General features: G+C 40.8%; 2 protein-coding genes across 5 annotated transcripts in view; both read right to left on the bottom strand.

Moving 5' to 3' along the window:
- The window catches only part of LOC127933437 (sodium/potassium/calcium exchanger 4), a 52,698-nt gene that overhangs the window by 35,772 nt on the left and 1,194 nt on the right, over positions 1 to 15,732 (bottom strand). The window lies entirely within an intron of this gene.
- On the bottom strand, positions 7,530 to 14,970 carry LOC127933434 (uncharacterized). 2 transcript variants are annotated; one of them, XR_008147502.1, is made up of 3 exons: positions 14,763 to 14,970; positions 8,122 to 14,299; positions 7,530 to 7,660 (listed from the first exon to the last, which is right to left on the bottom strand). XR_008147502.1 is itself a non-coding variant. In XM_052530444.1 (2 exons), the coding sequence occupies exon 2, from the start codon at positions 14,125 to 14,127 to the stop codon at positions 8,395 to 8,397; it is 5,733 nt and encodes a 1,910-aa protein (XP_052386404.1). In that variant the 5' UTR covers positions 14,128 to 14,299; positions 14,763 to 14,970; the 3' UTR covers positions 7,530 to 8,394. The 2 variants fall into 2 exon arrangements, 1 of the variants encoding a protein (XP_052386404.1); XM_052530444.1 differs by having other exon boundaries at positions 7,530 to 14,299.

Here is a 15,732-nt window from a genome sequence, read left to right as displayed (position 1 = left end):
TCTTTTCTTGACTTTATCAGCATTTTAATCCATCTTGTAGATGACCTGGGAATGAAGGTTCACTTAAAGTGGGAGCTAAATGTCTTTTCCAACCTGAAATATACAGTAATGTGTTGTTTATTACACAAAATCTGTACCAATATCATGGACCATAAGCAACACTTGGCCCTTGAGTATAGTTTGGGGTCCTCCTCAATGCATCCTGTAAATGTTGTCATACTCTCTTAAAAATAAAGGTGCTTCATTATACCATAGAAGAACCTTTTTTTCCTGTCTAAATGGTTTCATAAAGAACCTTTAACATTTGAAGACAATAACAGATTAGGAAAAGTTCAGAAAGAGATTGTTTTTCAAAGAGCCTTTGGCTGAATGGTTCTTTGTGGAACCAAAATTGTTCTGTGAAGAACCTTTTAAGCTCCTTTATTTTTAAGAGTGCATGTCTTTCACACTTTCAGTCTGTTTTTCATAATTAGTGAAATTAAATGTTATAGGAGTTGAATCATGTAGACAACAGTTTAAGTAAAAAATATTAAACTTCAATAGCTCATGAATATAGCAAAATGCTCCTCTTTATAGTTATTTTTCTAGCTGACTGATGAGCTTATGGACACTGAAAGGTTACTGAGGTTAATATTACGTTGCAATGTTTACAAGCTTTACACGTTTTCCGCAGTTTGAAAGTTTTGTACTGTAGAATCTCTTATAAAATAGCCTGCCTTTTGATGTTAATTCATGTTCATTATGTACTCTAGTAGTAAAGAGCAAGGTATTATAGGTTCACGTGCTGCTTGAACTGAGGCACTACTCGCGATCGCGCCTGCCGCATTAGGGGCCGTTCACATGTCAAGTCTTTTGCGCGCTCAAGTTCGTTATTTCAAATGTAGGTGCGCGGTATGCGTGCGTGCTCATAATAGAAGCGACGCGCTCTTTTTTTCAGGCGCGCCCGCACCGCATCGAGTTAAAAACATCTCAACTTTTCAGAATCCCGCAAGCGCACCGCAGGTCATGTGACAACAACCAACCAATCAGCTTCATCCTTTCCAGTACCAACGTTGAAAGCTCAGTCAAGATGAAGGAACAGCTGATCATAGCTGTATATCGATAGCCATTTTTAAATAAATTTAGTAACAGAGCTACTGCAAGCGATTTTTAGAGCTGCAAATCCATTTATCCGTTGCTGAAATTTACACGTCTTCAGGGAGAGAGCAGCTCATGGTTGCTTAGCAACAACAGACGCCTCGGGAGCGCAAGAGCCCGAGAGCTTTTGGAAAAAAATCAGAAAGCGGCACGACTAGCGTTTTCCACGCGTTTTTAGGCGCGATATGTGAACGGCCCCTTAAAGAGCACCAAAACTGTATTTATTGTTAGAATTTTGTTATGAATTTGGAATAATTTTAAAGCTGATACTTTGTAAATTAAAAATTAACAAAGCACAAAGCTTTTTGCGATTACTGGACAGCAAGTGCACGTCAAATAATGAAGTTCATGCATTAACAGAACACAGCATGGACTAAGATCTTGTTAAGAAGAATCCTTATGATTATAAACGAGAACTGTTAACGATATTGCCAATATCCACACAGATGACAGCTTTACCTCTTGTAGATTGTTCAATTTATGAACGAAATAGACGCTGTTTTTCGGCACTTTCTCTTCAAGTCTCCATCATTTCTCTCTCTCCCGCGTTTATCAGGTGTGTGTCAGCGCTGCTGCGCGGCAGATGAGGACTGTTTAAAACTCTTTTTCCCACTAAACCTTCAATGCGCGAACATAAAAGATGTGAATGCAAAACAATCAGGAAAAAAGGCATTACATGCGATTTTTTAAGAGATAACATGTAAATACATAGGGCTAGTCGCCAGTGGCGACCTCAGCAAAAACTCGCATTTTAATATTTATGGTCACAAATGCGACCATTGTAGTCGCAGTTTGGAGCCCTGTATACGGCCATTTCTAACTATTGGCAGAGCAGTAGATATGTAACGATTAACCTCAAGACAGTTGAAAACTTATTCAAATATGTGACGATTCAAATCGGTTGAAGATGATAAACAAATTGTGATTCATTTAGGGATAGGAGTTTATATGAATGTATGTCTGAGGGGAACTATGTTTAGAAAAGTTTAGATGGTATTTTTTATTTTTATCTTGCCCCTGTATGATGCATATTCAAGTTCATAAGTGCAGCGCTGCTTTGTTTACAGTGGAAACCAAGGAAACGCTTTAAGTGCCACCTGCTGGCAGAGAGTGAATCTGCATCTCGTTCAGCTTGTCTGCTCTTTCAGTTTCATTCAGATATTTTTATGTATAGTTTCACAAAACTGAAATCAAACCATTCTGTTTTTGCTTCAAATGTTGAAATTACATAGACAAATTTAGATATAAACTGCTCATGTTGCATGTATGCAGCATCTTTGTTTGGATCATGATTAAAATGCATTGGTTGGCTGTAATTTTAAATGGAAAGAGCACAGACAAAGCCTTATTTCGTTTATATGAAGAGAATTATTTTATTTGTGTTATTTATTTGATTTAGGGCTTGTTTTAAATGTACATTATATTTATATTTAGTCATTTAGCAGATGCTTTAATCCAAAATGACTTACAAATGGGGACAATAGAAGCAATCAAAACCAACAAATGAGCAATAATATGCAAATGCTATATTGTTATTGTAAGGGAAACAGGTCGATTTAGCTCAAAGGGAATCATTTTAAGATTTTAAAGGGAATTTGAACAGAATCACTGTTTTACGGCTGGTCATTGAGACGCCCTGCGATTCAGTGCACGAGGCGTTTAACATCAAATCTGCGCTGGATACTAATATCCAAACTATAGTGAAAACACTATCAATTAGCACAGTAACAAGATCAGCAGTTTAAAACATTACCTTGTAAGCACAAAACACAAGATACTTCTCTTTTCAATATGAATAAGGCATTATTATAGATAAATCTAAGACATATAAGCTAATCTAACACATAAACGCACGCACTCACACATTCACACAAGTTGCAGGAAGATCGAAAGTTAGGGAAAGATGAGTTTAAGAGAATGGAAATATGGAATCCCAAGTTTACAACAATACGTTAAATTGCATAGACATGAATGCACCATCAATCACGTAATTAGCCCTCGCATTGAGTTCCTCAATGTGACAAAAATTATATTAGATACAACAGCACAACAAATATCTGGGGATACATTGCCTTCATTTCCTGTGAAAGGGACTCCCATTGAAAGGGCTATCCCGGTGTCGCTGATTGGCTGGAAGTTCAGTAGTGGCTGAAGTGACGTCTTGGGGAGCCCGTGGTTGTTGGGCGTTGGTTTGAAGGTGCAGAGTCGTGTGTGCTGGGTGAAGTTGAACGGGCACCCGAGGTCAGGCGTCGGAGACTCGACGTTACAAAACTTAACTCAGAACACGAAACTCTCAAACGGAAAAGAAAATAAATAAAGTTTGACGAGACTAGGTTGTGTTCCTTCTCATCGTGGCTAAGTAACAGCAGGCATGCAGGCTGAAGAACGCAGAACCGCGCTCAAAGAACAATGATGATTAAACTGCATGGCTAGAAGCTAAAAGCTAAAGCTAGGTAGTAAAGCTACAAGCTAAAAGCTAAGAGCAGGCATGACTAATAGCAGAGACTAAAAAGCAGATTGAAAGCAAGGCATGACTGATAGCACAAGCAATGCTAGAACTAAAAAAACAGACTTCATGGTGTCCAAAGTATTTAAAGTGGCCTGTTGGCCACACCTCAAATGTTGTAAAAAAAGCCATAGTTATAAAAAAACACATACACAATAAGTGATTATAACGTGATAGTCAAATGTGTGGGTTACACATAAATGAATATGGAGTGAAGCGATGGACTGATTCATTTATAAGTCTTTTTGAGTTCATTCTGGTCCATATATATGTACAAAAAGCAGTTTCTTTGCCATTCTCATGACATAGGGATGTTCTGTAGAGACAGAGGTTTAAAGCCCTTTCCCCTTTAGGAATTTCAGTCTGGTTCTGCTAGGTGGGGGAAGTCAATGGAAATGTTTAACTTGATCTCCTGGGTTTACATGTGATGTCCAGCGTTGCATTTCCATTACGAACAACACATTTGGCACCAAATTTCTGTTCTTTGAATTGAAATTGTAAATAATTACTCTAGTGGTGTTAATGTTCAAAGCTGTTGTGTGAACAAGTTGGTTGGTCATCTTGCTTGGTTCTTGTGGCACTAGATCTGATTTATGACTTCCTGAGGAATTCGGCTCTCATGTTTCAATGCACACAGCTTTGATAGACTCTTTAATATGTCTGGTTCGACTCATTTCTGTTACAGTATATTATTATAGTGTTATTTTTCAATTTCACAAAGACATGTGCAATATTTGTCCAAGCAATAATAAAATGACTCATTTAATTTATTATTGGTCTTAAATCTTATTTTGTAAAAAAAAAAAAAAAAAAAAAAAAATTGTGAATCGAATTGTGAAATCAAAATCATGAATCAAATTTTTAATTGACTTGTTACATTCCTACAGAGCAGGCAGCTGACCTCTGCATTATGAAGGTCTTCTATAACTCTGCACAGTACAAAATAGGTAATGGCTTATGTTTCATGTTTACATTGGGCACTCCCCATCAGGTACTACAATATTCTGATTGTTTGCCTCTTGTTTTTAAGCCCATAAATAATAATGTACTTATTCTAATACATTTATATTGTAATGTACTCTTACTAATTTATATATCAAAAAATAATCTTAACATTGCTGGTAGGTATCTTTGCACAAATTAACACACACACAGACATTCAGCAAAACTTACATTTTAGCTCTACTCCGCAATTTTATCAATAAAATAGCTTAATTGCTTAAGAGGTACATTAACTTTTTCCAAGGTAATTACAAGCTGAAGTGGCAAAACAGTGGTAATTAATACACACACCACCTCTCTCTCTCTCTCTCTCTCTCTCTTTAATTAATGAACACTAGATGAATTACACTTTTCTGAGAATTGGATATTGAAGTGGAGATTGCTAAACTGCAATTTTACTGGCGTTTTCAGAAAGCAAGCACGTTTTGGAGAGAGAGTGCGAGCACATGGTTGCCAGGTTGACAAAGATAAGTAGCACACTTACCAGATATTTCTATATTGCGGAAGTGGAAAGCTCTGTTTCAGGGATTAGGTCTCTTTATATCAGGCAACCCTGGTTGTGTTCCTCTGTGGCCAGATTAAACCTTGTTAGCCTATATATTATGCTCTATTCATTACTTTTTACAAACCTCGCACTTTTCTACTCCATTGTAAACAGTGTTCTTGTGCGGTCCACTGCTTCACACGTGCCTCAATATTGATACAGAGACAGCTGTATAGATACCCATATTGTCAAATCTCTGTGACGATACATTGTCGTATCGATGTATTGAACACAGCAGTATTATTCACAAAGCATCTTACCCCCTAAAAGAACTCTTAAAGTCAAAAAGTGTTAGTCGAGTAGAGAGGAGGACTTTTAAGAGGCTTAAAAGATTCTTTAGCAGAGGAGAAAATATCCGAAAGATGAAGAGGGAGAAGAAATTATTTGCAGTCAATGGATGACAGTGACTTAAAATGAAAGATTAGATAGTTAGATTAGATTAAGCTCTTTAGTCACAGTTGTATTTCTAATGCAAAAAAAAAAAATTTGTTGGATAAGATGAGATTTAATCAAAAAGTTTAATCAAAAAAGGGAACAACTAGAAACTATCTGTAAGTCAATAACAGAGACTGTACATAAAAACAATGTACACAAAAATGCAAGCTGTTATCAAGGCCTAAGGAGGCCATACAAAATAAAAAATAAAATATGCATTTTAAAAAATATTAACTTTTTTTTATGTGTGAATAAATACTATTTAGTTGTTTAAGATTTTATTTGCCCAATAAATGACAATACAATAAATTTCTGAAAAAGTTTGACAGAGAAATGTATGAAAGAGGATTATGGCGATTATGAATGATAATAAAAAAAATAGAACCATCTAGAAATTCAAGTCATTATAATGCATGATTAAACTCATAGAATTTTGAGAAACAGTCAAAATAAAATGTAGAGATAAAGCTAATTTACTTACAAGAAATATAAAGAAAGCCATCAATTCGGCATTGTCTTCTCTTCCGGGTCTGTTTTGAGTGGGTTCACAACACTGCAGTGACGCTGCTTTCGTACACTCTGCTGACGTGTTATCTTTGTTATTGGGAGTAGAGCTGCAACTGACGACTATTTTTTCTGTCGACTAATCTAACGATTATTTTTTCGATTAGTCGACTAATCTAACGATTATTTTTATTACGATAAATAATTAATCTAATGTTTTTTTTTAATTAGCTAATGAATGCTTTGGATAACTTTACCAAAAAAAAAAATAAGTACAACTTCTAATATAATATTTCAACCTTTATTCATTTTCAACTTATGTGGTTAAAGTTTTTCCAGTATAAAATAAATAAGAGGCAAAGAAAATTATTTTACTATGGTAAATATGAGCTTATGATAGCATTTATAATTAAACCACAGTAGCCATAAATTTACAGTTGTCTGAGATGTCATGAAATGTTCTTTAGCATCACAAACCATAAAATGTAGTCAGGGTTCTGCTATGCTTTAGCATGGTTTGCAGACATCTGGAGCTGATTTGGGGTGGCTCGGTGGTTTGTGACTCTTTTAAGGGGCCGTTCACATATCACGTCTATTACGCGTTCAAGTTCGTTATTTCCAATGTAGGCGCGCGATAAGCACGCTCATAATGGAAGCGACGCGTTCGCGACACGCTCATTTTTTCCAGGCACGTCCGCACCGCATCGAGTTAAAAACATCAATCAACTTTTCAGAATGCCGCAAGCGCAAGAATATAAGACCTGAACCAGGAAGTTGGTCAGCAGATCACACGGTAACCAGTTAAACCGTAACACCGGAGAGCGCCAAGATGTTTTCCTCTGAGGTGCTCGCGCATCGCAGTTGTGCTGCCGTGGTTCACCATATCGGTTTTACAAAGGGAACAAAGGGCCATTTTATTTGTCCTGTGTTTAAAGTATTCACATACTTTTGATAACAATGGTCTCTGTTTTTGTGATAGAATGCAACTTTCTCCATTTCACACAGGTCGACGTATTTTTGTAGTCGACGTAATCGATGACGTCGATGCATTGTTGCAGCACTAATTGGGAGCACCAGTAAACACGTCAGCAGCATCGTGAATGCACTCACAACAGACCCGGAATAGAAGACAATACTGAATAAACTCGTAATTTTTATTAATTTTGGACCAAAATTTTTTTTCGATGCTTCAACAAATTCTAACTGACCCTCTGATGTCACATGGACCAGTTTGATTATGTTTTTCTTAACTTTCTGGACATGGACAGTAGACGTTACACACAGTTTCAATGGAGGGACAGAAAGCTCTCGGACTAAATCTAAAATATCTTAAACAGTGTGCCGAAGATAAACGGAGGTCTCACGGGTTTGGAACGACATGAGGGTTAATAAGAGTTGAAAAAACTGCTGACTACTCTTGTCTAACTCAGGTTCGGATTTATAGAACGGCTACAGGGTGTCCGGTCAGAACATTAGGTCTCACACCAGGAATGTACTTCAGGGTGATTTATTGTGCAAAGATGTGTGTGGTTCTGTAAATATAAAACAGTATACAAATATGAATAAATGAATAAATACACATTAACAGATCTTTACAGCAGTACTTAAATACTCATAAGTAACAGCATTGTAAATTATCTAAATATAATATATATATATATATATATATATATATATATATACAAACACAACTCAAAGTTCTATTAAATGATCGCACTACTGCACTGTGCGTCTAGCTCACGTGCCTAGCTCGTCCGGTGAACAAGCCCGAACATGTTCCCTGAGATGCGTCTTAAGTCTATGCATTATAGCCTAATATGCAATAACATTAAATATTCTATCAAACAAAAACACAGGCGAAATATAACATTTTGTCAACAAGAAAATGTGCAAATATAATAAACAATGTAAACATTTAGGCGGAATGCCAGGGCAGCGGTCATTAATCTCGCTTGTGAACTTATCATACATTTAATTATGTAAATGTACTTACGATTAGTTGCACGCACACATATATCCACACAATCCTTAAACGGGCCACTTCTAACTAATTTAACTATGAAATATTAACTATAAACATATCAACACATCCAGCCTCTATAATGTCTTGGTTCTCACTCCGCGGAAAGATTAGGAACAGTCCAAATCACGAACACAGGCGGGAGGGTTCGGAAGAATTCACTTTCAAGGGGTGGCCTTTTTTACAGCCGCCCCCAAATTCACAAGGTGAATTTGAACAACAAGGGCCTTACTAAGTATTGCAATGTCATTCAGCCAAAGGAGGTAGACAGATGATCTTGGTCACTGGCCTTAGGTAAGTTCGGTCTTTCACTTTGATCTCAGCTGATCTGACTCTGTTATCCTTCCCAGGGAAAACTTGAACAATCCTTCCAACAGGCCAAAGTGCACGAGGTAGCTGTGGATCCACAATCATAACAGTTTCACCTATCTGTAGGTTGTCTGTTTCTGATATCCATTTCTGTCTGGTTTGAAGGCTGGGTAGGTAGTTACGGATGAATTGCCTCCAAAAGTGATCAGCTAACAGCTGACTATGCCTCCATCTCCGTCGACTCAGAAGCTCAGAATCCTGGTATGTCACTTGGGGAAGTGAGGCATCCCGCCGCCCCATCAGCAGAATGTTGGGTGTAACCGGGTCAGGGTCAGCAATGTCTGAAGATATGTAACCAAGAGGTTTGGCATTGAGGATCCCCTCAATTTCAATGAGAACAGTCCGCAATACTTCTTCAGTGACTGTCTGTGCTCCGAGTGTCACTTGTAGGGCTGTTTTCAAGGATCGAATTTCCCGTTCCCAGCATCCACCAAAATGTGGGGCATTAGGTGGATTGAATGTAAACCTAATTTGCTGGCTTGCCAGTTGAGCTTGGAGCTCAGGTTGAAGAGCAGTGTAGGCATCCCGAAGTTCCCTTTCACCACCTTTGAAATTCGTTCCCTGATCTGACAGGATTTCGAAGGGTTTCCCTCGTCGTGCAATGAAGCGACGAAGGGCCATCAGGAATGAGTCACTGTCCATACTTGTGAGGAGATCAATATGCACTGCACGGGTGGTCATACACTTGAAGATGATCCCCCAACGCTTCTCATTTCGGCGTCCAAACTTTATGAGATAGGGACCAAAGCAATCTATACCTGTTGAATAGAAAACTGGCTGGTGAATTCTTAACCTGGCAGGTGGGAGGTCTGCCATCCTGGGGGGATGCGGTTTAGCCCGCCATTTTTGGCATTCAGCGCATTGGCGTTGGTGGTGTTTAACTGCTGCTCGTCCTCTTAATACCCAGTATTTTCTCCTGAGCTCCGCAAACACCCTCTCTGGTCCAGGGTGATGTAAACAGTCATCATAGTCTTTGATAATTAGTTTGGTGAGCGGGTGATGTGGATCAAGGACAATGGGGTGAATGGTATCCTCGTCTAGTTGACTGATTTGTCGTAGGCGACCGCCAACACGAATGAGATTGGTTCTGATATCTAGTTCTGGGGCTAGGCAAAGCAGTCGACTATTGCTTGGTAGAGGTTTACCAGATTTCAAGTGCAATATCTCATCTGGGAATGATTCTGCCTGGATCTGTCGGAGGGCTGTGAGCTCAGCTTCTATGTAGTTTTCTGCAGTTGCAATGAAGGGAGAGCTTTCTGATGATGGCTGTATAAGAGCTTTTAAGTAGTCTGTGAATGTGCAAAATTTATGAGGATCTGGCAGTGACAGATCAGAGGTTAACAGTCCACAGAAAGTTGACCTTTTCAGCTCACCGTCTTCACTTATGTGAGCTAGTGGTGGCATTTCTGGCCAGCTGTCTGGTCTTTGTCTGAGGAATGCTGGGCCTTGGTTCCATCTGCTGTCTTTGTTGAGATCAGAGGGAGACTTTCCTCTTGTAATTGCATCTGCTGGGTTGTCGGATGACTGTACGTAACGCCAGGTGTCAGATTCAGTCAAGTCCTGTACTTCTGCCACTCTGGTCCCCACAAACACCTTAAAGCGACAGGAATCTGATAAAAGCCAAATTAGCACTGTGGTGGAATCAGACCACAGTGTGACACTGCTGAGTGGTAACGTTAGCTCTGCCTTCAGGACTTTAGCAAGCTGTGCACCTGTGAGTGCTGCACACAGCTCAAGACGAGGGATGCTCTGCTGTTTCTTGGGAGCAACACGAGACCTAGCTGTTACAAAGGCCACCTCCACTTTACCTTGAGGGTTCTCTGTTCTTAAGTATGCCACAGATCCATACGCCTTCTCTGAGGCATCACAAAAGATGTGAAGTTGCCTAATACTACTAGAGCAGTCTAGTTCCTTGCTGCAGTAACATCTGGGCAAACTGATATTCTGCAGATCTTCCAATTCACTCTCCCAGTGTTTCCAAGAGTCTAATAGGTCCTCTGGCAGCCTGGGGTCATCCCACTCCCTTTGTTTGTCCCACAACCTCTGCACTATCACCTTGGCTCGAGTGGTGAAGGGTACAATATAGCCAAGGGGATCATACTGGCTGGCAAGGATCTGGTAGATGCTTCGCATTGTGGGCACTTCATTGTCTGGTTTGCGTCGTTTGTAAGAGAGGGTATCTGATTGGCAATTCCAGTGCAGGCCAAGTGTTGATTCCTGAGCTTCTTGGTGGCCTTCGCTGAGCCAGAGGATGCTACTCGGTGACTGAATGTCAGCTGGCAGATGGCTGATAACTGAAGGGTCATTGCTTGCCCACTGTCGTAACTCAAAGCCACCAGATGCTAGAAGGTTACAGAGTTTGTCTACCAGATTCTTGGCCATGTCACGGGAGGCGAAGCTCTGGAGGCAATTGTCCACATAGAATGACTTCTCCACTGAAACTTGTGTGTCCTCTCCAGGCTGGCTGTGATCTAGAACATGCTTCTGTAAAGCAAACGATGCACAACACGGACTGCAAGTGGTCCCGAAAGGCAGTACCTGCCATTCATAGACATCTGGGGTTCTGTCTCTTTGCATGTCTCTCCAGATGTATCTCAGCAGAGGTTTATCTTGTGGCAAGAGGCGTACCTGATGGAACATGCCGCGGATGTCACTACTGATGGCAACAGAGTGCTCCCGGAAACGCAGAAGGACTGCCAGGAGAGATGGACCAAGTGTTGGTCCAGGTAACAGTAGCTCGTTCAGGTTGTGTCCTTGATATGAGAATGAACAGTTAAAAACCACCCTGTTCTTCCCATTATGCTGCACCATGTGGTGCGGGATGTACCAGGCTTCCTTTGTCTTGTCCACTTGCTCCTGACTAAGTTTTACAACGTAACCAGCTTGCACTAACCTGGCCAGCTCCTCTTGGTATGCTGCAGTTAGAACAGGGTCCCTTTCCAGCCGTTTCTCGATTCCTCTCAACTGTGGCAGGACTGCTTCCTTTGGAGCACAGAGGCGAGGCATGTTCTTGACACGGAGCAGAGGAGTAGCGTATCGCTGGATACCATTAACATCCACTCTCACTGTGTTTTCTTGCAGAAGCTGAATGGACTCTTTGTCTTGGCGTGATCTGGTAATCACCTTTTCACTCTGGTAGGGTAGAACATCCATTTGCCACAGTCTCTCCACATTTGCATAAAGATCATTGACAGGCCGCAGCGAGGTGAAGAAGCATTGGTCAGGGGAAAGATGACTGCTCAACTCTTCAGTTGGACCCTGCAGTGTCCATCCCAGACGTGTTCTTACTGCTGCTGGCCCACCAGGGGGCCCCAGTCGGACTGGTTCTATGGGTGTGAGGAGGTGAGGGCAATCAGAGCCAATGAGAAGAACAGGATGTACCTTGTCCAGCTGTTGTAGAGGTAACCCTGCAAGATGCTTAAATTTCTGTTGCAGGACACTAACTGGGTGTGTATGTTCTGCCAGACCGAGTGCTTTGGCTGTGAAGGCATTACGGATCTTGTAAGCTTTGCTGGGGTTAACAGTTTGGGACACAGTAAAAGTCACTGCCGCCCCGTGAATGACCTGGGTATCCTGTCTTACTGTACGAAGTACAAGGTCCTCTGGCTCCCCCACGAGTCTTAATTTCTGCACTGCATCATGCAGAATGATGGTCCGCTCAGATCCATCATCTAATATGGCGTAAGCTTCCATTGCCACGTTGCCATTCTTGATCAGAACCTTAGTCACTTTGAGCAGTACTTTACTTCCGGAGGTTGGTCTGTCAACATATAAAACTGCACTGGAAGGAGCTGCACTTGGCTGAGATGGCTTGACTTGGTCATTGACATCATGTAGTACCATAAGGTGCTTCTTGTTGCAGGTTGGGCAGAAAGTCTTTAGTGTGCAGTTAGCTGCTTGATGTCCACGACCACAACGCCAGCATCGGTTCTTTGTCTTTATCCAGTCTATTTTCAGGTCTTTGCTAAGAAGCTTGAAGTTGTCACAGCCATTCAGATAGTGTTTATTATTATCACAGTATGGACAATAAGCTCTCACCTTCTCTTCTCTGACTGAAGCTGGTTTAGACGTGGCTGACGATATTGATGATGAATATGACTTGTCGGTACCAAGTAGAATGGTAGTTGGTCTGCGAAGCTGCTTAGACTCTCTTCTCACCTCTCTGCCATGCACTGAAGATTCCTGCCTTGTATAACAAGCGTACTGGCTATTGTCTTCCTGTACTTGAAGCTCATATTCCAACCAATCAGCGAAGTCCAGCAAAGTAGGAATAGAGACTTGCAAAGGGTGGGTGTACCGCTTGAAACTTGATCTGAGGTCATGTGGCAGTTTACTCAGGAGTCGAGACACATGTGATCCACATTCCAGCTCTACAGTACCTTTGTGGCCAAGCTGCTGCAACATACTGACAAGCGAACGCACCTGCAGTCCGAACATCCTGAAGGCCTTTACATCTCCACTGCGTATATTAGCTCCATCCATCAGCTCAGAGATTCGTTGCAGTGCTAATTGGTGGGGTTGACCATACATCTTATCCAGAGCTTTCATAGTGTTGGTGAAGGGAAATCTGGAATTGCTGTAAGAGTCTGCCACAAGGAGGGCCTCCTCCAGTTTCAGATGGTCTGTGAGGATTTGAAATTTGAAACGTTCGGTGGCATCTTCAGGCAGGATATTCTCTAATGCAATTCTCAGTCTTGAAAACTCCCTAGGATCAGAAGACGTTAGGCAGGGGATGGTAGGGGCTGGTCCTCTGTAGATTTTCTCTTGGGTACTTGAGGGTAAGACATGATCTGAGCTGTATTCTGCATGGGCTGACCTCCTCCTTTCCTGTGATGGGACCACGGACTCAGGCAGCTGAGGTGGCTGGGAATATGGGGAAGTGTTGGGATACCTGAACTGAGCTGAGTCACTATAATGTGCTGTAAAGGAGGGTCTCTCACGAGGGGAGGAAGAAATGTTCATGTTTCTCAGATCTTCAGTAAACTCTGAGCTTTCCTCTGGCACAGCTGGGTGTGGCAGTCTCTTAGTGGCAGATGGTGGCAACCTAGAGCGTGGAGCTGGTATTGGGCGGTATGGCTGTGGAGTCTGAAAGTTAACTGCTGGAGAGTGAGAGCGTGGTGATGGCATTTGTGGAGTGACCGACTCGGGTGGAGAGCTCTGCTTCGATTTCAAGCTTTGAAGCTCATGCCATAACGCAGCATTCTGTTGACGCATCTCTTGGAATGCTGAAATGATCTCAGGGAGTTGGCTGGATTGTCGTTGCAAGGCTGCGTTCTCCCTCTTCATCTTCTCTAACATGGCTGTAAGCTCTGGCAGCTGTTTCACTTGCCTTTGCAATGCTGCATTCTCCTCTCTCAGCTTCTCAGAAGTGTAGTCCCATTGGTCAGTCAGTATCCACTCAGAATGTTCTGATGCTTGGCTCACTGGTGAAGTGGATCTAGAATGACCTGTAACACTTGGTTCATTCTCCAGTACTCCCTGGCAGGTAAGTGACCGTGATTGCTGTTGATGAGACCCAGGTCCACTGAGCTCAAAGTCTTCTAAGTAGGCTGGAGGGTTAACTCGTCTCCTCGGCCGCACAGCAGGGGCTTCTCTTTCTGGTTGAGACATGTCTGTAGCAATCCACAAATCCGGCTCGAAGGACCATGAAAAAACTGCTGACTACTCTTGTCTAACTCAGGTTCGGATTTATAGAACGGCTACAGGGTGTCCGGTCAGAACATTAGGTCTCACACCAGGAATGTACTTCAGGGTGATTTATTGTGCAAAGATGTGTGTGGTTCTGTAAATATAAAACAGTATACAAATATGAATAAATGAATAAATACACATTAACAGATCTTTACAGCAGTACTTAAATACTCATAAGTAACAGCATTGTAAATTATCTAAATATAATATATATATATATATATATATATATATATATATATACAAACACAACTCAAAGTTCTATTAAATGATCGCACTACTGCACTGTGCGTCTAGCTCACGTGCCTAGCTCGTCCGGTGAACAAGCCCGAACATGTTCCCTGAGATGCGTCTTAAGTCTATGCATTATAGCCTAATATGCAATAACATTAAATATTCTATCAAACAAAAACACAGGCGAAATATAACATTTTGTCAACAAGAAAATGTGCAAATATAATAAACAATGTAAACATTTAGGCGGAATGCCAGGGCAGCGGTCATTAATCTCGCTTGTGAACTTATCATACATTTAATTATGTAAATGTACTTACGATTATTTGCACGCACACATATATCCACACAATCCTTAAACGGGCCACTTCTAACTAATTTAACTATGAAATATTAACTATAAACATATCAACACATCCAGCCTCTATAATGTCTTGGTTCTCACTCCGCGGAAAGATTAGGAACAGTCCAAATCACGAACACAGGCGGGAGGGTTCGGAAGAGTTCACTTTCAAGGGGTGGCCTTTTTTACAAGAGTTATTAATGACAGAATTTTCATTTTTGGATGAACTTACCCTTTAAATGTGTTGTATGTAGGATTGGCCGAGTGGTTGAACTAGGTATTGCAGTCCAAATTCTAAATATTGGAGAGTTTTTTTTTTTTTTTTTTTATCTGGCCCCTCCTCCTCAGACTTAACCACAGGTTTCCAGGTTGACCACATGAACAAGAATGAGTGCACTTGACGATGAATGAAATGAAATACAATTGAGTAAACTGGCAGTGGGCGGGTTTCACCTACCAAAACAGTAGTGATGGGAAGTTAAGATCATTTTACCGCCTCGGAACTTTGAGTCTCGGTCAGCAAAATGAACAAATCTTTTTTTCGAGTTAGTTTTGTTCATTTTTATCAAAATATAATTAAAATGTTTTGTGTTCCCTAACATGTCTACAAACATGTAGTACTTACACAAACGTTGATCACACTAACAATACATTAATTATATACATCATTATAATTATTATTTACTCTTACAGTTACTGAATTTCTGGTCTCAAATTGTAGCTTTTTACAGTTTATAAATGTGTGAATTTCTGTCAAGGTTATTATACTGACTGTTTTAACAAATAAAGAGCTGGTTATTATTATTATTATTATCAAATCTCTTTCCGACTCAAACTGAAATGGTTAAAGCGTATGGGTCTGTCACGTGATGAACGAACGACTCTAAAAACCCGAAGACAAGATGAACTAATCAATTCTCTAAATTGGGCACAACAGCGGCACCGAG

The sequence above is a fragment of the Carassius gibelio genome, chromosome A17, assembly GCF_023724105.1.
Source record: "Carassius gibelio isolate Cgi1373 ecotype wild population from Czech Republic chromosome A17, carGib1.2-hapl.c, whole genome shotgun sequence".
Classification (NCBI taxonomy): domain Eukaryota; kingdom Metazoa; phylum Chordata; class Actinopteri; order Cypriniformes; family Cyprinidae; genus Carassius; species Carassius gibelio.
The sequence above is the reverse complement of the archived record's forward strand: the minus strand, read 5'-3'. Positions and strand labels throughout refer to the sequence as shown.

Coding starts and splice junctions, on each gene's coding strand:
- LOC127933434 (XM_052530444.1), bottom strand. CDS start 14,127: ATGTCTCAACCAGAAAGAGAAGCCCCTGCTGTGCGGCCGAGGAGACGA.